Source organism: Fistularia commersonii, chromosome 1, assembly GCF_037954325.1.
Source record: "Fistularia commersonii isolate RoL2024-O1a breed Wild chromosome 1, RoL_Fcom_v1.0, whole genome shotgun sequence".
Taxonomy (NCBI): domain Eukaryota; kingdom Metazoa; phylum Chordata; class Actinopteri; order Syngnathiformes; family Fistulariidae; genus Fistularia; species Fistularia commersonii.
The window spans coordinates 21,410,863-21,434,999 of record NC_141284.1 but is presented as its reverse complement, the minus strand read 5'-3'; the positions used below and the strand labels follow the sequence as shown (position 1 = coordinate 21,434,999).

General features: G+C 48.2%; 1 protein-coding gene across 2 annotated transcripts; it reads left to right on the top strand.

The window, feature by feature from the left end:
* Positions 1 to 1,779: 1,779 nt before the first annotated feature.
* asap3 (ArfGAP with SH3 domain, ankyrin repeat and PH domain 3) lies at positions 1,780 to 23,435 on the top strand. 2 transcript variants are annotated; one of them, XM_086154514.1, is made up of 26 exons: positions 1,780 to 2,114; positions 5,320 to 5,392; positions 7,504 to 7,649; positions 8,477 to 8,551; positions 8,873 to 8,922; positions 9,381 to 9,504; positions 11,585 to 11,670; positions 11,915 to 11,990; positions 13,410 to 13,496; positions 13,657 to 13,766; positions 14,217 to 14,286; positions 14,406 to 14,493; positions 14,693 to 14,741; positions 15,634 to 15,800; positions 15,897 to 16,030; positions 16,117 to 16,208; positions 16,286 to 16,466; positions 18,789 to 18,874; positions 19,687 to 19,802; positions 19,892 to 19,959; positions 20,590 to 20,697; positions 20,778 to 20,994; positions 21,383 to 21,665; positions 21,738 to 21,942; positions 22,029 to 22,160; positions 22,263 to 23,435. In XM_086154514.1, exons 1-26 carry the CDS (start codon positions 1,989 to 1,991, stop codon positions 22,338 to 22,340), a joined length of 3,027 nt encoding a protein of 1,008 aa, XP_086010640.1. In that variant the 5' UTR covers positions 1,780 to 1,988; the 3' UTR covers positions 22,341 to 23,435. The 2 variants fall into 2 exon arrangements, with proteins under 2 accessions (XP_086010640.1, XP_086010648.1); XM_086154522.1 differs by having other exon boundaries at positions 22,029 to 22,156; positions 22,263 to 22,479.
* The last annotated feature ends 702 nt before the right edge of the window (positions 23,436 to 24,137 follow it).

Genomic DNA, 24,137 nt, shown 5'->3' with positions numbered 1-24,137 from the left:
CCAACACTTTGTTCAAAACACTTCGGAGAGAGAATAAAACAGGCTCCTTGCCTGCTCTCTGTCTGCCGTCCTCTCATTTTTGGTTGACCGAGTCGGAGTGGGGGGGTTATTTTACGGTAAGCCTGGGCCTCATGCCTTGACATGGGTAGTAAATTGATAGCAGAGCTTGTGGAGCTGAGTCAACAAGCAAGGGGGAGGGGAAACGTTTGGGGGGCGTAAGGGGGGGTGCCGGACCTTGCGTATTTCTCTGGGCTGCTGGGAAGCAGCGTGGAAATCCTGGCAGCTATAATCTTTACTGGAAGGCGTCCCGCCAACCTCTCTGCTGCGCTGTGTGTCCGTATGTGTGCGTGCCGCGGAGGAAAAGCTAGCTGGCGAGGCGCAGTGGATTTCACTTGTTTGGAAGTCACAGCGTCACTCTCGGCGGGGCAACTTGGCTCAAAAGAGATACGAAATGAGCAGATAAGAGAGGACGACGAGGACACCGAGAGCGGTGGATGGATGTGTTTGGGAGGAAGGAAACGGGTGGAGACAAAGAGTGAAATGAAATGAGTCACTTCAGGTTGTGTTTACATAGAGCGGGTTTTTTTATCTCCACATCCTGTCTTCTATCATCCAAAATCTCTCCTCTTCCGCAAATTATTCTCCTGTGAAATCCCCTCCTGCCTTCCTCTCTCCTGTATTGCCAGCGTCGCAAACCGGTCCGCTCGGTTTCACAGCAGCGCCGGGCCTGACGGCTGGCGACTGCACAAAGGCCGCGCTTCTTTACAAAGGGAGGGTCGGGGGGGCCGATGGGAAAGGAAGGGGGGCAAAGAATCTGAAGGAGGGTATTGTTGGCGCTCGGAGAGGCTGCATTACATCAGCCTGCAGAAACGATGCACGCAGGCAGACATTTGTCGCACATCCCGCAAAGCAACACCTATACGGGGCAAAACCGCTCGAATCCACCACGGGGTGGTTCCCGCATCTCTCGTCGTCAAGAGAGACAGGTGAGGCTTCGTGGAACGATCCGGCTCAGAGGGCGTTCGCCCGGTTTGACGTTTTTTTTTTTCTTGCGGTGCCCCTCCGAACTTCCACACACATGTTCCTCGTGTGAACTTTGGTGTGTTTTCACAAAGTCGAAGAGAAATTCGAAGTTTCTGTGCGCAAATATGAGGCTTCCTGGTGCTTCCTGGAATCACCTCTCTGCACCTCACCTCCCCCTCCTCCCCAGGGGGGCAAAGGTCGGCGATAAGCCTCGACAGTGACGAGCCTGTGGCGAGGGTTTCCACCTCTCCAGCACCTCTCCTTTCTCTCCCTTCCAGAAAGAAGAGCTGGAATTCAGAATGTGTGTTTTGTCATGGGAACGGGAAGAGGAAGCAGATTTGCTTTGCGCGCGCGCACACACACACACACACACACACACACACACACACAAAGGATGAAGGTGCAAAAAGAGGAGGAGGATAAACATGAAAAAAAAAATGTACTCAAGGGCCGGATTGTTGCAGTGTGTGAATGAAGCTTTCAGGGGTTTCCATGGCGACCACCATGCACACCCTCCGCAGACTTGCATGGAAAAGAGGAGCGCGGGTGAAAAGCAGGAGTGTGCCTCCCTCTCTCTCTCTATGTCTCTTTCTCTCTCTCTCTCTCATAGTGTGCCAAAACAGTGCGCCACCGTTCCCACGTGACGCCAATGTGTGTGTGCGTGTGCGTGTGCGCGCCCTCCTCCTCCCTCCACTGGCGCACAATAGCGCCGCAGCTCCCGCCTCCACCTCCAGATTCGCGAGGTCGACGCTGAAGTCGGTCACGGCTCCACGGATCTGCCTGGGGATTTTGTTTTTGTTTTGTTTTACTGGACAACTTACATCCACCCCCACACACCCACCCACACACACACACACACACACACACACACACACACACTCACTTCAGATGGAATTTACGCACGCCCGTGAAAGTTTGGCGTCCCTCCGTCCGCAGTGACCGAATCCCCCTACACCCCTTCAAACATGCCGGAGCGCATCAGCATTGCGGACTTCGTGGTCCTGACCCACGAGGATCTGTCTTCTCCGGGAACGTCGGGCTTCCAGTCCAGGATGAGCGACTGTCGGAACACGGTCTCCGCCGTGGAGGAGGTGGGTGAGACAGACCGACGGCTCCACCTTTTCGCCCTTGTTTACCTTTTTGCGAGCTCACATACCGTCCGTGCAGCTCTGCACACACCTATAGACCGCTTCTAAGCTGGCTTTAACACACACACACACACACACACACACACACACACACACACACACACAGCCGCCCCCCCTCTCCTTTGAACAGCATAGTTTCCAGGTGAGCGCAGTGCAGGGGGAGAGTGTGTCTCTGACACACAAGGTTTCCGTTTGTGACTCTACAGCAGCCCAGAGGTGGAAAACACCAAGCAAAGTTTGGAGAAGCAGGTGCAAAGAACAGACAGAATGTGGATATGCTCTGGAGAGAGGCTCCGACTCCCTTTTTAAAAGCATGATTTGCAGGTTTTTTGAGAGTTCTGTAGCCTTACAATGAAATTTTTCTGGCAGCTTGGGTTTTCTGTGTCCTCACTTTGAATAGTGAGTTTTAGGGCGGCTTCCAGGACTCTCACCAAAGCACAAGGAGAGAGGAGACCATTGCATCAGTGTTATTTGTCATTGCACATTTGTCAGTGTTTGCAAAGAAATCTTTGAGTTTTGTAGGTTTGACACCCTGTGTGTCTGTGGGGTCGAACCCTCCCAGGCTGAGGACTGAGCAGAGGGAAGCTGCAGTTTCAAACAAATGATCCAACTCTGCAAACAGCTTCGGGGCAGCCAGCTTTGGATCCGGGCTGTGGGTTCACATTGCGATTGCGTCGCATCCAGTCTGAAGAGCGCGGAGGGAGAAATGCCAAAATACACTAAACATCTGAATGTGTGATGAAGAGCTTTGACCGGGTCAAATCCTGGAGAATAAGCCAGCTGACGCAACGGGGGGGGTACAAACAAGTGATGATGCACTCATGATACATTCAATGAGGACTCAATGAAAACAAGCTTAGAAGCAGAATTTTCCATTTATTCATTCATAAAAGTAAAGAATTTTTTTTTTTTTTAAAGAAAAAAAAAAAGAAAACCCTTTTTTTCATGCAAAAATGCAAAATCAACAGACTGGCTATCTGAACACGTCCGATACGTGTTTTCATAAAGTCATCTGGGCTTCATTAGAAGGCTCTTTCCATGTTGAAACTGGGTTTTTATTGAGCCCAAATGGATGGAGCCCCGGCTCGGGGCTCTGCAAAGAAAGCAGCCCGAGACAGCTGTCTGATGTATTTATCATGTCATATGTTCTTATTTATGGTCGCGACACGCTGGAAAATACATAGCTTGAATAGCTGCTCTTGGGAGGGACGGGCTGGAATCCTGCACACGCGCATGCATACACACACACACACACACAGACAAATGGGTTTGCACACCAATAAATAACACACCAATATAGTCAGCCTGCTCAAAGGGGACATGTGTGATAAAATAACTAGGGTAATGTATGGTCATAGACACACACACACACACACACACATGCAATCTGCTGCTTGTTACTTATTACTCCCTGTTAGAGACAATGATTAAGAGACAATCAGGAAGAAGATGTTTTACTTCCTGTTGCTGTCAAACCACCGTTGGCGGCTCCCTCTGTTTCCAACGATTTTGGCGTCCAAAAACGAAAGCAGGTCAGATATGATAGATCACGCTGGGGTGAAATATTAAACTGGACCGTTAGTGGTGAACCACGCGCCTCTGACTGCCGGCGACCTCAACCCCGACACACAAGAACACACTCTGGTGTCAACTGCCTTTGCCTGGTCTGCTTGTTTGTCCCAGTGCCCGGGTTTTATTTTGCAAAAGTCAACTGACGCGTCACAGATCAGCACCGACACGCATCCGCCGTTTGCCCTCCCCATCTGTAAACAAATGCCTGAGCAAGGGAAAAAAGTAAACAACCACGTCTCCGAATCCTGTCCCTACTCATTGTCTCTGGCGTCACACTGCTGGTTCCCTCGTGCCACCTTTTAATTAGTGAACTCGCACTCGGGGTGTGGACTCGACCTGGGGGCGAGTAAACAACCCGTCTGGCTGTGAGGAGTCTCCGTTAGTCCGGATTACTGCTTCATTAAAGCTATTTCTGGTGACAAATAGGTGGAGTGTCGGCGCTCCGGGAAACAAGCGGCCCCTGTGAGGGGAATGAAGCAGGTGCTGTTACCTTGCCGTCTCGCACCCCAGATTTTTCCATAATTCCATCCCGATATTCAGACGGGAGCTTTCAGTAGCGAAGCTCAATGCTTGCACACATTCGGCCCCTGGGTTCCATGGAACTGGTCACATGGTGCATTTTCCTCACAACGGGCTCATCATTTTAGAGGCTGAACCTGTATTAAAAAGATTAATATAACCTGCAAAACTATTGTCTAGATAATCCTTATCCCTCTTAAAGAAAGATTGTTTTGTCGAAGTGGAGCTGCAGTCTTTGAGATATTTTCATTATCCATCCAAATTGTGTATAACTTTTTTTTTTCATTGTCATTTTTTTTTTGAAGGGGTTAGCATTGTTTTTTTTTTCAATTATGGAAATTCATGAAGTGCTTGTTTGTGATGTTTTTGTAAGGTGTATGATACAAAACCCATTTCCCCTGCAGGATTGTAACGTCCAGAATTTGCATCGTGGCCTGTTTTCACTTTAGTAACCTACCTTGTGCCGAAAAAGGAAAATACAGATCCTTTCTAATTGGGTTCATTCTAAATGTCTAAACTGAAATGAGAAGTTCTAGGCACCGCTTCTGATTGGAGACTCGGTGAAGGCGCATCAACGGAGATGCATGTCGAGGCTGAAGCCTGTCTGGAATGCTGCAATACTAAGGCTTCCATGCTCTCGTCTCCCTCTGAGAAAGCGCCTTTAGAGCAAGCGAAACTGACAGCCAGACAAGAAAATTGATGGCATCATATTTTTTTTTTGCCGTTGTCTTATGTGTCGTCGCTGTGACTCACCTGGCTGCCTTAGTCACACACTGTGGGAATAATAATCCCAACAAATACATCAGGTAGACCTTGAAAGTAAAAAGCACACAACCCAAACATACAGAAACCGTCTGAGTGTATTTTGTTCAGCTGTGTTACAGACACTCCCAACTGGCTATTTGATCAGCAGGAAGTGTGTCGAGGTGTCCAGGTTGCTTTTAATAATGCATTATATTATTGCGCCTATACGGTATTAATACATGTATCCTCACCCAAGAGATAGGAGGCAATTTCAATTTTGCAAATCAAAGCTGGTGTCATTTCCTTTTTTTAGTCTCTGGAGGTGGATCACACGACTCTGTTGAGGATGAAGAAAATGATCAAGGCCATCCACAACTCTGGAATCAGTGAGTGTTTCCTCTCCTCCCGTTTCCTTCAAGGTCCTCCTCGACCTCCCTTCTGCTGACATGTTGAAAGCGCGAGTTCTCCTGCCCACTGCTTTGAAAGTGGACTTTTGTCCATGACGGTATATTCGAAAATTTAGCAAAGCAACAAAGTGGAGTTTGCATCATTCAAGCAATATTCATTATCTGTACCGCTTATCCTGCAGTTAGGATTTCGGGGGGAGGGGCTGGACCCTATGCCTGCTATCTTTTGTCCGTTTGTGAACCTCCCGTATGTTATAGGACTGCGTGAGCACCGGAGTACTTTGAGTCTGTCTCACACCGGCAGATCCCCAGAAGTCCTTGCCGTGAAATGCCCGACCCAACAATCTGTGGAATCCATATTCAAACGGCACCGTTGACGCGATCTGGATAAAATATTGCTCCTAAGTTATGTCAAAGCAGCTGCTTTTGAAATAAAAGGCGGGCCTGTCCCATCGACAGGGGAGCCTCCACATGATTCACTGCACAAGGCCGGCTCAGATGATATCACCGTCCTGATGTGGGCAGCGGTGTTTATGAGAGAGGCCCCTTGTTACGGGGCCCGTCTGATTGTGTTTACATACATGTGGAGTTGGTGGTTCTGTTTTGAGTGTCTCTTCAGGTAAATGGTATTTCTGGTTTCATCAACAAGGCCCTCAGTTTATTGTGATTTGGCAGACCTTCGTGAGCGGTGTGTGTGTGTGTGTGTGTGTGTGTGTGTGTGTGTGTGTGTGCGTGTGCGTGCGTACGTGTGTGCTTGCCCATCTGCGTCAGTATTATTTTCAACCTTGCCCTCTCTCTCTCTGGAGGGAACGTGCACATGGCGTGAGTGTTCACCTCAAAAATGCATTGGAGAAGCAGAGGAACTGGTTGACATATCCTGGAGTTGTTTTCTCAGAGCCTGCCAACGCGGCCACCTCCGATTTCATGCGTTAAGTCATTATTCAGAGCACGAGTGAGTCAAAGAGCCGTTGTTAGGAAAACAACCTGACCGGGGGCACGGGGGTCGAGAAAGTGGCGGCGACTTTCCCCTTCCCTTAGTCTGTATCTGAGGGGAATTGCGTAGGTTTGTTCCAGTAATACGATGATGGATTCACTCATTATGTTTTTGAAACCCTCAATCAGTGCCGATGCTAATCCACAGTGTGACTCACTGCCACAGAGACGGCCACAGCTGTGTGCCTGCTCCTCCCCCCTACGTTTGGCTGTTACTTGGTCACACATGTGAACACACACACACACACGCGAGGTTGCCCTCTTATTTTTTCGACCTCTATTCCCATAAGCTACTTGAAGCTATATTTCTGCCAAGATGTTGTGGCCTGCGAGTCTGTGTGTGTCCTGGCAGAGAAGTTGAAAGAGTTACTCTGTTGGGATTGTGTAGTTAAAGCCTTGCTGGAGTCATCCCTCTGCGAGCCACCTGCGTCCGATCCACATACACTCCTTGGTGGATTGGATTACCAACAACCGGCGCGGCCGGTCGGATCCTCCTCCGCCTTACAGTGTGTCATAGCCTCCCAGCGCTAATATCCACCCGTGCGCCGGTGTGTTTTTCCCACCGTTCGCCCCGCTGTGCGAGCCGTGTCAGCGCACCGCGTTGCGTTTGCCCAAAGCGGAAATATTAACCCGCTGCACTTTCTCTGCTTATTTCTGTTTAGTCTGCTGGGGGCACAGCCATACGTTCCTTTTACTGTTTAATACGTGTTTTCAACCCATATGTGTCAAATGTCTGAGTTTTTTTGCAGACATTTCCAATAAAAGCTATGTAGACAGTTGGAGTGTTAATGTTATTTAGATGTGCATCTTTTTGATACATTTTGGTTATCAGCAGACATTTCTAGTGTTTTTTTTTTTTTTTTTTTTTTTTTTTTTTTTTTATAAATCCACCTAATTTGAAATCACCCTTTAGTTAAGTTACCTTTCATGTCTTAGAGAAACACGGGTGTGTTTGCACGGCTGCCTCCTGCACCGGCATGGGCGGAAACCAAATGCTAATCTATCCCACATGTAGCCCTTTCCTTTTGTTAGTGCTGTGCCTTAGCTGAACCGACGTTGTTCCCTGATGCCATGCGTGCATATCTCCTGTTTTTCAGCGCACGTGGAGAACAAAGAGCAGTACATTGAGGTGCTGGAGAACTTGGGAAACAGCCACCTAACTCAGGACAACAACGAAGTCTCCACAGGCTTCCTCAACCTGGCCGTGTTCACAAGAGAAGTCACTGCTCTCTTAAAAAATCTGGTGAGCAAAGAGGGGAGGGTTTTCCAGGAAAGAGAAAGCAAAGAAGAAGTTGCTTTTCTTTTCTTTTTCTTTTTTTTCTAAAAATGCGCTGTCTCAACTAGAAAATCCAAAACCGCACAACAATCTGAATGAAACTCTGGTGAGGATAGACTCGACAGTGAAACACAGGACACATGGAAGGAAGACATTGATCTGACATTTTGAAAAAGTCATTTCGATATGGCACATTTTGATAACGCACATGTGGAAGGTGTGCGTGTGTATGTGCGCGTGCACGCACATTGGGCCCGCACCAAAAAAAGCACGAGCTTAATTCCATGTTTGCGCATCCAAATCCAGAATTCTAAACCCTCCCTGCGACAATTTCCTTGTGTAGGTGAACTCTGATGCTCTCCGCTTGTGACTCTCCATCCTGGGTCTCCTGGGCCTCGCACACGTGAATAGAAGGCAAATCCCAAAGGCAGAGAGAGATCAGCCGTAAACACAGGTTTAATGTGTAATTCAATCTGGTGGACATTCAGCGACGCCCGCGCCGAGGCTGAGTCATGTTTGGCCGTGTTGACACTCCGGCTTCAGGAAATTTGCTGTTTCAGAACTCCTTGTGTCGTTGAACTAAGCTCTCTGCTTGCCAAACAAAACACTGGGACGAGGTCGCTGTGCAAATACGTCAAGGTCAGCGCCGCGGTCCACGCTCTGAACTGGTTTGATGTTATTTATGTGGCGTGCCGGGTGTTTTCGTCCAGGATCCATATTTCACGTGGGGTATTTTTTCCGATTAACAAACGTGATTCTCATTTCACCATTAACCCTTCTCTCACACGCTATAGGTACAAAACCTCAACAACATCATGGCGTTTCCCTTGGAGAACGTCCTGAAGTCAGAGCTCCGTGATGGCAGACTAGTGAGTGAACGCATCAGGCGTATAATTGTGTTTTTAATGAAACCAGTCAGTTTGGAAATAACACCAAAAAGCACCAAGTGTACCAGCCCTGTGCAGCTGTCCAAATATAATACATAGAAATCCACACCGAGCTGGTGGAGACTCATGGAAAAAACTCTGTCACTGTCCTGTTGTAAACAGATAGTTCACCTGCTGTACTTTGCCCTCTGACAATTTAACAAACTGTCATTCCCTGCCCGGATGATGCCTCCCTCCTCCACAAGGAAGTGGCCTGTTAGCGCCTCAGCTAAATATCCTTTTCTTTCTTCCTTTCTCCTCCAGGAGCTCAAGAAGCAAATGGAAAGGAGCTGGAAGGAGTACGACATCAAAATGTAATTCTGCATTTTCATTTTTTGATTAATGTGAGTCCGAGGCCAGAGAGACTTTAGGAAAGTCCCATCTGTCGTCATTCCCGGTCTTTTACTTGGTAACTGCAGAGGTTAATGGGACGACAGCCCGGTTCTTGCAGCGATTGTCCGCTACATCGCTGGCAAACCAAACCGAGACACTTTCAATTTGCAACAAATCGCTCTCATCCTGCCAGCGGTTACGTGTTATATAATGACTCTGCACTGCCATGGAGGCTCTCATTCACCCCAATAATCTGAAACAAATCAAGAGCCTAAGTGGGAGGGGTGAGACGGATGCTTGCTCAAGAACAGTGACTCAGGTTTAACAATTAATGTCTTCAATTCGTCTCCGTGACCCCCCCCCCCCCCCCCCCCCCTTCGCCATCTTGTTTTAATTCCTTCCCCCGTTTCTTTGTTTTCGTCCCCCGCGCTGCCATCAGAGGGAAGTCGGAGAAGGAGCGGAGGGAGAAGACGAGGCAGCTGGGGCTGATCAGGACGGAGGGGTCCGAAGGAGGGGAAGACATGGAGCGAGAGAGGAGGACCTTTCAGCTGCAGATGTGTGAGGTGAGGAACGAGAGCCAGAGAAAACAGCAGACCTGGGCACCTTCCACATACCTGAGGCCCGCCTGTTTAGCCTGCACGGGTGGTCCACCGAGTCAAATCTATATTTCATCCATGGTTGAAGGGAAAGCCAAGATAATACCTGTTGAATCTTCTTAGCTGCTTCTAAAGCGGGGAAAATCTCTTTCTGAGTGTCGGAATGGATCGTAATTGGTTGTGAAACCGCTATTTGACCCGTACGTGAAAGCGGAGGGATGTAAAAACAGGGGGATCTGATGCGTCGGAGCTCAGGCTGGTCACGTCTCGTTTAGTGCGATTAGCGTGAATGTCGTTTACCCGCAACAAGTAAAGGACACGTGAGAACACACAGAGCGATAGCTGCGGAGTTTGAGTGCCCAAAACCAACAGGCAGCAGCTGCTTGAGGACAACAGCTCTGAGAACTGGTTTGTTCTTGGAACTCCCCTCCTCCAGGGGAACCATTAGTTTTGCATTCCCAGAGGCGGTAAGGGACCACGGTGTCTGCAACATGCACTTTAAGTTGCGCACTCAAAAAAAAAAAAACAGTGCAAACAAGAAGAGGATGGCGACTCAGATAACATGGAGGTGGAAGCTACCACAGCATTCATAGAATGATAACCATTGTCCATCAGATGGGTTACAGTGTATCCATCTTCTCCCTGCGCGGCTTCACCGTGTGAAGAACCCCTGTTAGTCGTTACCTAACGTCTCACTTATTCCGGCCAAAATATCGACGTCACTGTGAGTCTTGGAAACCCCTCTGTGGGCAGCAGGCCAGAAGAGCTCGGATCTCTTCTCGACGGCACCGGACGTTTTGTCGCAAGAAAGCAACTGACCAGTAATCACCAAATTTATCGAAATGACACTCCGCGGCACACAAGAAGTATCTGGAAATGACTGTGGCTTATGAGTTCCTATGGAACCATAAAAAGACCCGGCGTTGGAGGCGGTAACCTGGTTCCCCTGCTGTCTGAATACTCAAAGTAAAGACCTTGTTCCTGAAAAGGTTCTGAGAACTACAAAAAGTCCCTACGTTGTGAAAGTGGCTATTAATTACTAGACTAAAATACCTCTTGATATTATCTATCGCCTATTGAAACACAGTGATCCCGTCACACGTCGGTGGAATCCAGATGTTGTGTACTTCAATGTGCTGAAGATGCACCGTCTGTTAGGGCTAAAGACAGCCGCTGCCCAACGCCGACCCGTCCTCCACCACGGCGGCGTTTCTTGCATCAAAGTAAATAAACATCGTAGAGCTATTTGTTTCCGATCTAATGGTTATGATCAATCAATGCTCTCAAATTATGGCTCTTAAGAAGTGGCTTTTTTTCTTTAACTTAAAAGTCAGACAGGCCTCTTTTGATGTCGATGTTGTGTTTCCCATTACGTGAACTAATGTGTAATATCCAAGCTAAAGATGCACACACTTGTGGTGGCCACATGGGATTTGCAGTTGCCGTCTTTGACTAGAGTGGTTTTAGAAAAGTTTTATTTTCACCCCTTATGTTTAATCTGGACTCGATGTGCTTTCTGCTGTTATCTGACAGTGAATGTGACATAGATCTCTTTAAGTCTGACTGCTGCCTTCAAATGCTAACTGAGACCAGCTGCTGAGATGAAGCGGCAAGGCCGAGGTGATGGGATTACCACTTGTTGCACGCACCCACCCACACACACACACACACACACACACACACATCTATACTAAGAGCGTAAACCACTGTCTCAGATGTACAAAGACTAATAGATAAGAGTTTGAGTCTTGGAAGGGAATCGTTTCCTCCTCTGGAAAAGAACCTGCTCCAGAGTTTCTCTCCATTTAAGGAATAAGAGTCTGTGTAACATTGAAGTTCCTGCTTGAGAAAACCAAGCGATTGTGATTTCTGCACGAGGCTCTGCTGCTTCTGTGAGCGCCGGCCGCCTCACAATAAGGCTTTAAGACGTGATGTGCCTTATTTCCAAACACAGGCTCCAGGTTTTGCGGGCCACTTCTGGTTTCTCTTGGAAAATTCCGACATTTCCACTCTCTCTTTAAGCTTCTTTTTAAAACTTTTTTTTTAGTATCTGCTGAAGATCCAGGAGCTGAAGGTACGTCAGGGACCTGATCTTCTCCAGAGCCTCATCAAGTATTTTCAAGCACAGCTCAGGTCAGTGTCTGCCGCTGTTATGTAGTTCATCTAGCGAAGCCCTTTGCTTTTCCTTTCCTTTCCTTCCAAATTCTACTACGGTGAATCATTAACTGACCTGAGTCATGGCGGTGGTTTCATGCGGGTATGTATTGCTTCTGCAGCTCGGGCATGTGATGTTCTTGATCGCTTCAAACTCAGATGTTCGGACTGAAACGCCGTAACGACGCTGCGTCGCCTCTTTCATCTCTTTTCCGAATTTCAGCTTCTTCCAGGATGGACTGAAAGCTGCCGAGAATCTGGCACCTTTTATCGAGAAGCTCGCCACCTCCGTCCATACGGTAAACACCTCGAGTTATGTACTTTATCGGTGTTTACATGTCTCTCAGTGCACTACCTGCCTATCAGACGCACACCTAATTGCTTATTTGTCTGACAACTTGCTCCCTAGCCAAACTAATGAAGAAAACAGTGTCATACATTAGTAACGCGTCTGCCTCTCGGCAAGAAGATCCGCGGTTCTTTTCCGACCTTTCTGTGTGGGGTCTGCACGTTCTCAGAGGTTTCCTCTGGGTTCTCCGGTTTCCTACCGCAGTCCAAAAGCATGTTCATGTTGGAGACCCTAAACTGCCCGCGTGCGTGTGAGGGTGAATGCTTGTTCGTCTCTGCAATCGTGGCTCCGTGATCAAGTTTTATTAAATGCGTTCACTTTTTGAGGCTTTCACCCATCATGGATATTGGGAAATGAATGACCTCATCGGGGCGGCACGGTGGTGCAGTGGTTACCGTTTCCACTTCACAGCAAGAAGATCCCTGCTTGGACAGTTTATCTTTATATGACGTGCGAATGAGAGGGTGACGGGTAGCGTGTCTCTATATGTTGGCCTGTTAGCAGTCCCTGCTAAGGTCAGCGCCCGTGGGGCAGATAATGAATGAAATGAATGAATGAGTCGTACATATCCAGGAACGTTACTATAAACCTTCTTCTCAGATTTCTCAGACCCCATATGCCGTTACAGCAGCCAAACCACCTGAGTGTTTCCACCCTCTAGATCCAACCAACCTCAGAAACTTTTGCTTATTGAAATGGTGGGGGAATCTCACGAAAGCAAACTGGATTTGACCTCAGCTCTTGTTGGAAATTAAACATCATCATTTCTGGCTTTTAGATATTTTTCCATGAAATGTTATAGTAAGTGTTTTTTTTTTTTTTTTTTGTTTTGTATTCCAGCCAAACACCAATTGCATATTAGCACCATAGACCCATCATTACCTGTCCAATACCTATGTGTATTAAATAAACATGACCATCCCCTGTCCCCCGAGGCTGGCTTATCCCCCCCCGAACAGACCGCTGGAAGCATGCTGCCTAGACGTGAGGAGCGCGACACGTTTTTCTTGTTCTGCATGTGCAGAACGGTTCTGCACAGGCATGCCACATCCCAGGCTCCAGGAAATCTGCGCTGAGGAAAAATGCTGAAAGTTGTGTTGCACAAAAGACTAGTCACTCTGCTACTGTAATAAAAAGCACAAAGGACGGACACACACTAGTTCTGAGCTCTGCTCTGCGTTATCTGGAGCTTTACACAAAGCCATTTTCTTTTCCACGCCCAGGTTTGGGAATCAAATCCAGAAAACGTTCCCCGTGAGCTAATGAACTCGAACAAAACATGCTGTTCTTCCGACCGGCTTTATTTTCCGTCTTTTTCCGTCTTTGCAAGAGGCCGTTCTGGCATTCATGGCGTTTGGTTCTGCTGTAGGTTCGTCTGGATCAGGACGAGGAGGTGAAAAAACTCACTCAGCTCAGAGATTCTCTCAGAATGCTTCTGCAAATGGAAGGAAAGGAGGTACTCAAGCCAGAACCCAATGCTGCAACCATTGTTTGTGTGGAATACTGTCACTACAAAGTTATTACTCAGATTGATGATGTTGTTTTGCAATTCAGTTCTAGATATTTGAATAACAATCTCGTGCTCCTTTTTTTTTTTTTTTTTTGTCGTATCCCAGGAGTACTTAAACAGGAAGAACTCCGGGAATGGGTACAGCATCCACCAGCCGCAAGGCAACAAGAAGTACGGCACGGAGAAATCTGGTTTCCTGCTCAAAAAGAGCGACGGGTGTGTAAATGCATTGATTCCAGCGGCCCCGTGACCGATCGATCAATCGATCAACACTGAAATGTTTCTGAAAAATTTATCAGCCGCTCACACATGATAATATCGTAAGTGCACGCTCGAAGGCAGCGGCGAGCCGAGAGGCCGGCTAAGCAAGCGCCGTCGGCCCCAGCTGCTCTTCATTACAGTGAGAGGAGGATCCGAGTCGGGGCCCCTTCCACGGAGCTTGTTGGCAGATGTGCTCGCTGGACGGGTCCAAGTGTTTCGTCATGCACGCACACACGCCTCTGAAATGCAGATACAGCTATTACATAGAGGTGGATGTGGTCGGGAGAAGCCGGGGACACAAAGCAGAACTTCTTCTCGACCTTTTCCCCCCTGGTTGAGACAAGATGATAAAAGAAGTGTTAAGAGATGGCGGCCGGAAATCACCTGTGGGGTTTCGTCCTGCAGGATCCGAAAGGTGTGGCAGAAGAGGAAGTGTGGAGTCAAATTTGGCTGCCTGACCATCTCTCACAGCACGGTGAGGAGTCACACCAGGCGCCGCCCGGGTTAACCGCCGTCTGCCAAAGGCTGCGATTATTTTTGTCTGCTGACCTGTCAAGTAATCACCGGCGTGTGCGTCTGTGTGTGTGAGAGCAGATCAATAGACCGCCGGCCAAGTTGAACCTCCTGACCTGTCAGGTGCGACCAAACCCAGAGGACAGGAGGACCTTTGACCTGGTCACGCGTAGGTTCATCTCTGACCTTTGACCCCGTATGGTGCAGCTGTATGAACCGTTGCATGTTACCACTAACAAATAGAAAAGAGCCAAATTTCACTTATTTTTGATGATTTCATCATCCCTCTGCTAACCAGAGCCGTATTCCTTCCCGTGTCCAGCCGATTAAATGCATCACTCTCAAACTGTGACTCTTCCCCTCCCCAGATAATCGGACGTACCATTTCCAGGCAGAGGACGAGCAGGAATGCGTGATGTAAGCGCCCATCTTCAACTTATCCTCTTGTGTGTGTGTTTGTGTTTTGAACACATCCTGATTTTTCAAGATACATTTTAAAAATGAAAGACACGCAGGAGAGGAACCAAACCATTCGGTGTGAAGCGGTTTTAAAAATGGATGGAGGAGGAGAAGAACGTGCAGAGAAAAAGCGAGAGAAAGTTGTGGTGCTGAATGGAAAAAGCTTTCCCTGAAGAGCCCCTTTGGCCCAGCTGCTGCTGGGCGGGAGATATCCCTCTCTCGCTCTCTCTCCCTCTGTTTCTCTCGCCTTCCCTCTTCTCTCTCTCTGTCTCCCTCCCTCAAACCCCAGAATCCAGGCCGGGACTCTTGCTGTTGGAGGATACAGAGGGGTGTCTTTTGGGTTTTCTGCTCTTCCCATGTGTGTGAGTGTGTGTGTGTGTGTGTGTGTGTGTGTGTGTGTGCGTGCGTGCGTGTGTGTACATGCATGTGCACATGTGTGTGGGTCTTTTGACTCTTTGATGTCAAGAGTTTTCGGGGCCATATGGAGTTGGATGTTGTGCAGCGAGGAAGAGCAGAGGTCTCGGGCTCAGTGCCGCTGCCCGCTGCTTCCCTGACAGGAAAAACAGTATCTGCTCGATTCTCTTGTTGTTTCCCATCACATCAGTATCGAAGGTTTCACATCAAAAATGGATTTTAGGCATGTGAAGGAGAGGCTGAATGCTTGAATGTCTCTTTGTGAGGTGAACCAGAGGTTAATACTTCTTTGTGTTTTTATGACGTGCGAATGATAGGGTGAATGGTTAATTCTAGACGTGGCCGTGTGATTGACTTGCGACTGGTCCAGGGGAAACATGAACGCCCTTAATGTTAACGTCGCCGTACCCTTCTCCCTCCCCGTTTTCTCCTGAAGATGGATGTCCGTGCTTCAGAACAGCAAGGAGGAGGCCCTGAATACGGCGCTGGGAGGAGACCAGCTCCATCTCCAGGACAGCGGGCTTCAGGAACTTTCCCGAAATGTCATCGCGGGGCTTCTCCACATGCCAGGCAACGAGGCCTGCGCCGACTGCGGTGCTCCAGGTCCCCAACACCGGTTCATCACTAAATTCGCAATCCTAAGCCTTTGGATTTCCACTTTTTAATAGTGTCTTGAAAAATTTCTTGCATTCATCTCAGCGCCGACATGGCTGTCGACCAACCTGGGCATCCTGACCTGTATAGAGTGCTCGGGGATCCACAGAGAGCTGGGGGTTCACTACTCCAGGATCCAGTCTCTAACCCTGGATCTGCTGAGCACCTCGGAGCTCCTGGTACCACAAGCAGCCGCCGGTCATTTATTGAATTGATTTACGTAATTGTCTTTTCTTTGCGTAAATGTCCGTGTCTTTGTGGGCAGCTGGCCGTCAGTATTGGCAACACCAGATTCAATGACATCATGGAGGCTTCGCTGCCGACTGACTCCGTGAAACCGTTGCCACAAAGTGACATGTGAGTCATTTAAAAAAAAAAGAAGAAAAAATTCACGACTGCAGTTGAATTTGTAATAATCCCTCCTCACCCACCAGGAACGCCCGAAAAGAATACATCGTCGCCAAGTATGCCGAGCGGAAGTACGTCCTGCGGCGAGAGGAGGCGGATCCCTGCCGGCTCTATGACGCTGTGAAAAGTCGAGATCTCGCTTTTCTTCTGCAGCTGTACGCTGAGGGGGCGGAGCTCGCCAGACCGTTGACAGCGCCAGATGAACAGGTGATCGCCGTTCTCCAGCAGTGGATTTAAACCGTCTTGTTCTAAATGAGTTCCTTTTGGGAATGTAGTGGTAATAAGAGCTGTGTGATTTGTGTGAATATGAACCTGATCTCTTGATCTACATGTTCATGTCCTTGTAGGGTAAAAGTTGTGTGCATGCAAAGAGGTTATCATGTCTTGGCCGGGCAGATCTGCAGCTGAACATGCAAAGTACAACTTTTTTTGATTAGACTTTCCAAGCCTTCAATGCCACAGATTCCCTCTTCCTCATCAGATTCCTCCCATGCTCCATGCCGGAGGTTCAGTTGACCGTAAATTGCCCCGATCGGTGAATGAGAGGGTGAACGTTAGCATGTCTCTATATGTCGCCCTGTGATCGACCGGCACCGGATCCAGGGCGAGCCTCGCCACTCGCCCAATGACAGCCGGTAGTGACTCCGGCATCCCCGCAACCCTGAGTGCAGGATAACCGAACTGCAGGACTGCAGGATTGATGCATGAAGAAGAATGAAATGTCCTCCGGGTTCTGCGGTTTCCTCCCACAATCTGAAAACATGACCGAACCTACATGGTCGATGAGAATGAGTGAATGGTTAGTGAATGTCTTAACAAGCATAATGCCATGGTGTCAGGTCCAGCACGCTGTCGCTGACCAATCAGGTGTCTCCCCAGAGGGGTCTGAGCAGTACGTTTTGGTTCGTTAAATGCTAGGAGAAAGTTCCTTCCTCAGCTATATTATGCGAACTGTAAATTTTTTGGTGAAGGAGTAAAAATAGTAAGGGGATAATTTTCTGTAGGGATTATGACCTCTCGGTCCGGCAAGGGGGATCTTAGTGATTCAGAACAGACACTAAACAACTTTGACAACTTTATGCTTCCTTCTTCATGGGAACATTTCGGGGGGGTTCTCGCCCATCATGATTGGACCCCGGTGTACAATCCACCATCCATTAGGACGCGGCTGAGTGAGTTTTGCAGAGGAGAGCCTCGACCCAAACCCCGGCGAACACCTTCGGGATGAATTACCATGGAGACGGCGGGCCAGGCCTTCTGATGTGACGTCATCGGCTGAAGTCACAGGGAGGGGTTGCGTCTCCAAAGGACGTCCATATCAGCTGCTATTCAATTTGAGAACTGGATTTTGTTAACATTTCGGCTGGATCATGCATATAGCGCGTACAAAGAACAGCCACCTGCTTTAGCCAGTAATCGAGCCATGGTATGTGTGTGTGTGTGTGTGTGTGTGAGGGTTAAAGGTTGAAACAGGACAAAAGGTCAGCCGTCAACAACATTCAGAACACAGATGTTTCCCAAGAAACCGACCTGAGAAAAATAAAAGATCTACGTTTCCCATCACTTCTGAATTGCAGCCGTGATTAGAAAATATCAATTAAATGTTAAACGTCAAACCTTTTATTTCTAAAGAATCAATTCATCCAGATATGAATATTCGGAACCAGATGTTTGATCACAGTAATCCCTGTTGACTCCACCTGTGAATGTAGCGCACTGAATATAGATGTGAAACTTCAATGCATCATAGATCTTTGCAGATCACCCTCGATCCCTAAAACTAACGTGCCACACGTGACTTCAAACCACCGTTCGATCTCCAGGAATCCGTAGGAGGTGTCTGCAGGGTTTCAGAATGTGATTTATGCTTTAGTTATCCTTATGTGTGTCTGTGTGTGAGGGTGTGTGGGTAGCCTGAGACACTCCCAACACATTTTAATCAAGAATGTACCGCCCCTCCCCAACCCTCTTTTTTTCTCATCTGCAATATCCCTTAAAGCCTCTACATCTTGCATTGAAACACCCTCATTCTAAAAAAAGAGCATCCGACGCGTGCGTGTGTGTGTGTGTGTGTGTGTGTGTGTGTGTGTGTGTGTGTGTGTGTGTGTGTGTGTGTGTGTGTGTGTGTGTGTGTGTGTGTGTGTGTGTGTGTGTGTGTGTGTGTGTGTGTGTGTGTGCGTGCACTGTAATGTGTTAATGCTGGTCAGCCCCTCGTTTATTATTTCAGCTTTGGGGTCAGAGCTCGCGTCTCCTGAGGACAAGCAAGACATGTTCATTGAATTAGGCAAATGCCTCTGTGCTTTCTTTTAGGTTGATTTTCTGTCATGTATTACACACATACATATATATTTTATATATAAATGTGGAGCTCAGAGCTGGGGAGATCGCTCACTTACCTTCAATGCACGCAAATTGTTGCACAAGAAACTGATAGACAGTGCAGAAGCCAAAAACAAAATAAAATAAAAACCAAAACAGAGAGAACATCTCTTCAATAATTTGACCCCTATTTTTTTTTCCTTGCTGAAGGGGATCAAAGAGACGGCCCTCCATCTCGCTGTGCGTCTGGAAGAAAGAAGCTCTCTGGCGCTGGTGGATTTCCTGTGCCAGAACAGGTCAGACATTCACACAGCGATTGCGAGGTCAGAACGTTCCTGGGGGGGAAAATCAGGGAATTTCAAAGTCAATAAATAAGGCTGGGTGATATTAAAAATGTTCAAACTTTGATATCTGCAGGTAAGTCTTTATCACTTCCTATTGGTTTTTTCAGTTTATTTCAGAAAGCGTGCTTATGGTTGTAATCATGTTTTTTATTTATTTATTTTTACTATCTTTTTGTTTTCCCCCTCAGCCAGTTCATTTTCAGTGTTTTTAGGATTCCGGGAAATAAGTGACTAAAAGGATGTTGGTTAATCAGTCCACTCAGCTTGCCAGGTATTTTTACGTGGCGTTTTATTGTATGAAAACAGACATTTCAGAGAATTAGTGGTCGGGATAATGCGCCTCACAGGCTCAAGGACAGTTTGTATTGGTTTTCGGAAACTCACTGAACTCTCCCAGTGGCCACTGCGTGAAATACACATTACGTCAGAACGCATAGTTTTTGTCAACGCATCTGCTCTGCCAAAATTACAGTATGAACAGCTGAAGGAGAGTCATGTGTGATGAAGATGATGATAAACGTGTAGATGACATCTACACATGGTAGATGTTCAGGAGAAACAAGTCAATTTGAGATGGTTTGGACCTGGACAGAAAAGGGATGGTGAAGATCAGGGTGCTTGGGTTGGAGGACTAGAGGAAGACAAGAGAGGAGGTTTGTGGATGAAGGGCAAGAGGACTAGAAGTTAGTTGGTTTGAGAGAAGAGGATGCATGCTGGAAAAGTGTGCCTGCGTAGGTTAATATAGTTTATGTGTGTGTTCTCAGCAACTGTCTGGAGAAGAGGACTACAGAAGGAAACACAGCTCTGCACTACAGTGTCCTCCACCACAAGCCTGAATCCCTCAAATTGTTGCTGAAGGCAAAGGCAGCTCTGCACACGGGTACTTTGGATCACTGACTGTACTTCCTTGTCATCACGATGTGCTGTCACCTCAGTAATCTATTACAATCTATTATCTATCACACACAGTCAACTCCGCTGGAGAGACGGCCCTGGACATCGCCAGGAGGCTGCAGCATTCACAGTGCGTCGAGTTGGTGAGGCCCACGTTTCCCTCCTCGTTTTGATTTCACATTTTCATTACGAGTCCTGTCAAATCCCGACTCGGCTGAAGAAACGCAGTGTCCAGACGCAAGAGAAACTCTTTAGCCGAGGAGCCAAAAAAGGGACACCCCCCACCCCGCCGTCACTGAAACCCTACCCTAGAATAACTCCCTGCGCAAGGATGCTGGGCAGACTCCGTGGAAAAAGAGTCCTATCTTCGTCAGGTCCCTCGGCACATTATTCATAAACTAGATTTATTTAGTGAGTGGCCACCTGACCTGCTGTGTCAGACCTGGCTGCTGTAACATCGTGCTGCTTTACAGTCCCGTTGCGTACAGCCTAGAAAAACACACACGGGTTAACCTGAAGACAAAAAGCTACAGACAACTCATCTTCACAGAATTAAAAAAATATACCGTATATATTTTCCACTCTTGGTTCTATTTTGTTTTTATTGTCATATTTCAAATGGTTCCACTTGCGGTAAAATAGCAGTCTGTTGTGTCTGGTCATGACTGAGTGTGTAACACTGGAGAAGTCTGGTCTGCAGATAACAGTATCTCTATCTCCTCACTTCCTCTTCTGTGTGTGTGTGTGTGTGTGTGTGTGTGTGTGTGTTTTAGTTGGAGCTGGCCCAGAGTGGCAAGTTCAACTCTCAGATTCACGTGGAGTTCATGTGGGAGACTCTGTCTCAGGAGCTTTACGACAGTGAAGATGACTTGGATGAAAGGGTGAACGTCCTCAACCACCTCATTCTCTCCGCACATCGTTTCCTCTCCGCACATAAATTAAGCATCTCCACCCTTTCCAGGTGAGCCCTTTGCCTAAAAACCGTTCTCCCCTGCCCTCAAATGGAGGGGGTGCAGCTTCCTTTGCACGCTGGAGCGTGGCCGCTGGGGGCGGCGCGGGCAGCAGGCCCTGTCAGACCTACGAGAACCTGGACTTCCTCTACAGGAATCCTCCGGCCAACAGTGCCCCCTCTGGAGCATCGCTGCCACCGCCGCTGCCCGCAAAATCCATTCAGAGGGGTAAGCGGAGCCTGCGGAGGCAGTGGTCCTCCTTCACTCGTCATATCATTCAGAATTGTGGCTGAGTCGGTGATTAGAAACCGGATGTCAAGAATGATGTTTTCATGAATGGACCCCTGAGTCACAGGAGTGGATGAGCAGATGAAATGGACTGGAAACAAGCAAAAGTACGGTGGTGAATGTTAGCGCGTCTTTATGTGACGTGTGAATTGTTGAATGTCTCTACATGTGTCCCTGTAATGTGACGGATCCAGGGTGTCAGCTGCTCTCGGCTCCAGCATCCCAGAAACCCTGAGTGCAGGATAAGCAGCAGAAGACGGATGGATGGATGAATTTAAAGTATCGTAGCAAGAAGAGTGATTGAATCACTGAATCGTTCCCTCCTCAGGCTGCTCGGACCCGCAGATCTCAGTAACAACACAGGAGGTCAACCCGCCCTCCCGGCACTGCTCCACCCCGGCCTCCCAGTCTTCCAGCCCGCAGACGCAGATAAAACATGGCTCTCCCTCCGTAGCCGCCGCAGATGCTCCGGGCCACGGCATTAGAACTCTACGATCTCCCCACGGACAGGCTGGACCGCCCAGAGGACAGAGGCAGACTTTGGAAAGCCCGCCCTATGCCGGTTCTTCATCTCGAATCAACACTTCTCCGAACCACATAGGACCCGTCAGGTAAGGTCGCGTTTTGTCGAAACAATCCCCCGCTCATCGAACCCTTCTTAGGAAGCAGCGTTGCTTTTCCAGCTCGGAGAAGACGACGTCATACCGCCGGACCAGCAGTGGCGGAGGCAGCCAGGGGAAGTGTGGGCTTTTGTCTCCCGGCTGCGTGGGAAGCCAGGAGGAGCTCTACTGCAGTTTAGTGGGGACCAACCCGGTCCTGTGCGCGGCTCCGGCACCGGCGCCATCATCATCTCCCGCCTCTGCCCCCCGACCCCGCAGGAATGCCATGGTATACCCACGAAGGAGCTCTCTGCGTATCTTCAGCTCGGCGTACGACGATTGAAAGTGAGAAACGGTGTTACGTGTTCTGCACAGGTCTCGGGCAGCAGGCCTCATCCCCGGCGGGTCAAGGCCCTGGCGGAATATCGAGCCGTCAGCTCGGAACAGCTCGCCTTTCTAAAGGATGAGATCATTGTGGTCACGGCCTCCAATGACCCCCACTGGTGGGTAAGTGTAACTATAAACTATCATGACATGAATGTCAGCGCCGCTGTTGCAAGGTGGAACATTTAAAATTTTCCCCTTTTTAAAGTCTATTATTTATTCCAGGTTGGTCACATTGAAGGAGACTCGTCCAGGAATGGGACGTTCCCCGTCAACTACGTTCACAAACTAACAGAACAGTGATATTCGGGGAGGCAAACCAGCAGAGGATGGTTTTCTGGAAAATATTACCCTCTGGAAGTTTGGATTTTATCGACGGGGCCTGCTTTTCCTGGATGCAACCTGAATCCGCTTGAGCTGGGACCATTTTGAGCAGATTCGAAACAGCTCAGTGAGGAGATTCGCTGCAACTGAGAACATTTGTTTTATCTTTTACACACCCGCCCTCCAAATTACCCGGGGAACGTACAGCATATGTTCCACCGCAGTACGCCCTCCAGCCCAGGGACCTTTCCCCCCCGTTGGTTTTTTTAACCCCCGACGTGTTTTCCTGGAGGCTTAAAACCACGAGACGTTATTGAAAAGTCCAAATGCATTGTTGGTTTTGATCACAACGGCGCCAGCAGCAAACCATCCACGGCACATTCGCATGTTGTGTGTCTAAGCAGTGTAGAATTCCTGCATTGGTGCAAAAAAAACTCACCTTTGGAGCAAAACCATTTAAGGCACTTTAAATCTAAAGGGACGTAAACATGTAGAAGCTGCTTTTCTGAGACTAAAACAAATACAGCCACGTATTCGTTTAAGTCACGATGTGCTGCTCGGCGTCTAAGTGCTTTTAGTGCCTGCCAGTCTGTCGCCGGCCAGCCGGGAAACACGGGAGTGATCTGAAACCTGAACGCCGCTGATTCTGGGCACAGCCAGCTGGCACCAGGGCCGCCCGCGGCTCCAGTTTCCTCCTGGTAGGAGGTGGCGGCCCCCAGAGGCCCTCCTTCCCAGAAGTAACGGCAGAGTGTCAGGAAGAAGGATTCTTCCCCGTTTCACCAGAAAATGGTATGTGGAGGGCAGCCGTTAATAACAGCACCCCCCCTGCAACTGTGTGTTTAGTGAGCTCTGTCACTGGAGGCGAGGTGGTATCACAGCAGACACACACCAGCGCACTTGCACTTACTGTACATAAAGAGAAGAATCCAGGATTTAGGAATGTTAAGGGAAGACGTGGGAGTTTGGATGTAACTGCTCATTTTCTGTTCCAGTAAAATCTCCTGTAAAGTAACATTTCATGTAATTGCGCGCCGTTCTGTGTAAATACTTGTCTAAATATATCCACAGATGTGTATATCTGTCTTGTTTTTCCTTGCATTTTGCATGTTTAAAGGCGTATTATGAACAGATGTTGCGATTTTTAATGTCGCTATTTTCCCTCCCATCTCCATCCTTAGCGCGAGAGGAGAAAGCTGCATTTAGAGCGGCTCTCATTTCATTTAATTGGAAACAAACATTGACAGTGACGGCCAAAGGCAGGCCGGCAGCAGGTGTTTACTTGATTACGAACACGGGAGAGGCGGCAAGCTGTCAGTCCCTGCTTCAGTTGTCTGGTCACAGAGATGGAAATGAGCAGACGAATGCAGAAATGCGTTGTGTGATGGACCCGAGAGGTGTACAATTGTACAAACAAGATCTTGTACATCAATATAACAAGGAACACCCCTTCTTAGTGAGTATTTTACATAATCCTGAATAGAACTGCACAGGGAACTGACAAGCAGCATGTGATGGCTTCCTGTCGGGGGAGTGAGAGCAGCAGACAGATGTGCAGCTTAAAGGGAAAAGATGCCCTGAGTGCCTTGCTCTCAGTTGAAGCTGCACATCCTTTTAAATTATTCAGTCGGTTTGCTGCTGATCTTGGACTCTTTTCCCAGCCAAGATCTGTTGCCCGGGTCTTCCGTACACCGTACACCTTTTTCTGGGCCCAGAATGTTGAATCAACACCATTCAGTGGTATATATATATGTATATATATATACATATATATATATT

What these genes read in the sequence shown, in the direction of transcription:
- asap3 (XM_086154514.1), top strand. Translation starts at nt 1,989, where the DNA reads ATGCCGGAGCGCATCAGCATTGCGGACTTCGTGGTCCTGACCCACGAG. An exon ending in TTCAGCTGCAGATGTGTGAG is followed by an intron (nt 9,505 to 11,584) that starts GTGAGGAACGAG and finishes CTTTTTTTTTAG; the next exon opens with TATCTGCTGAAGATCCAGGA. An exon ending in CGCAAAATCCATTCAGAGGG is followed by an intron (nt 20,995 to 21,382) that starts GTAAGCGGAGCC and finishes TTCCCTCCTCAG; the next exon opens with GCTGCTCGGACCCGCAGATC.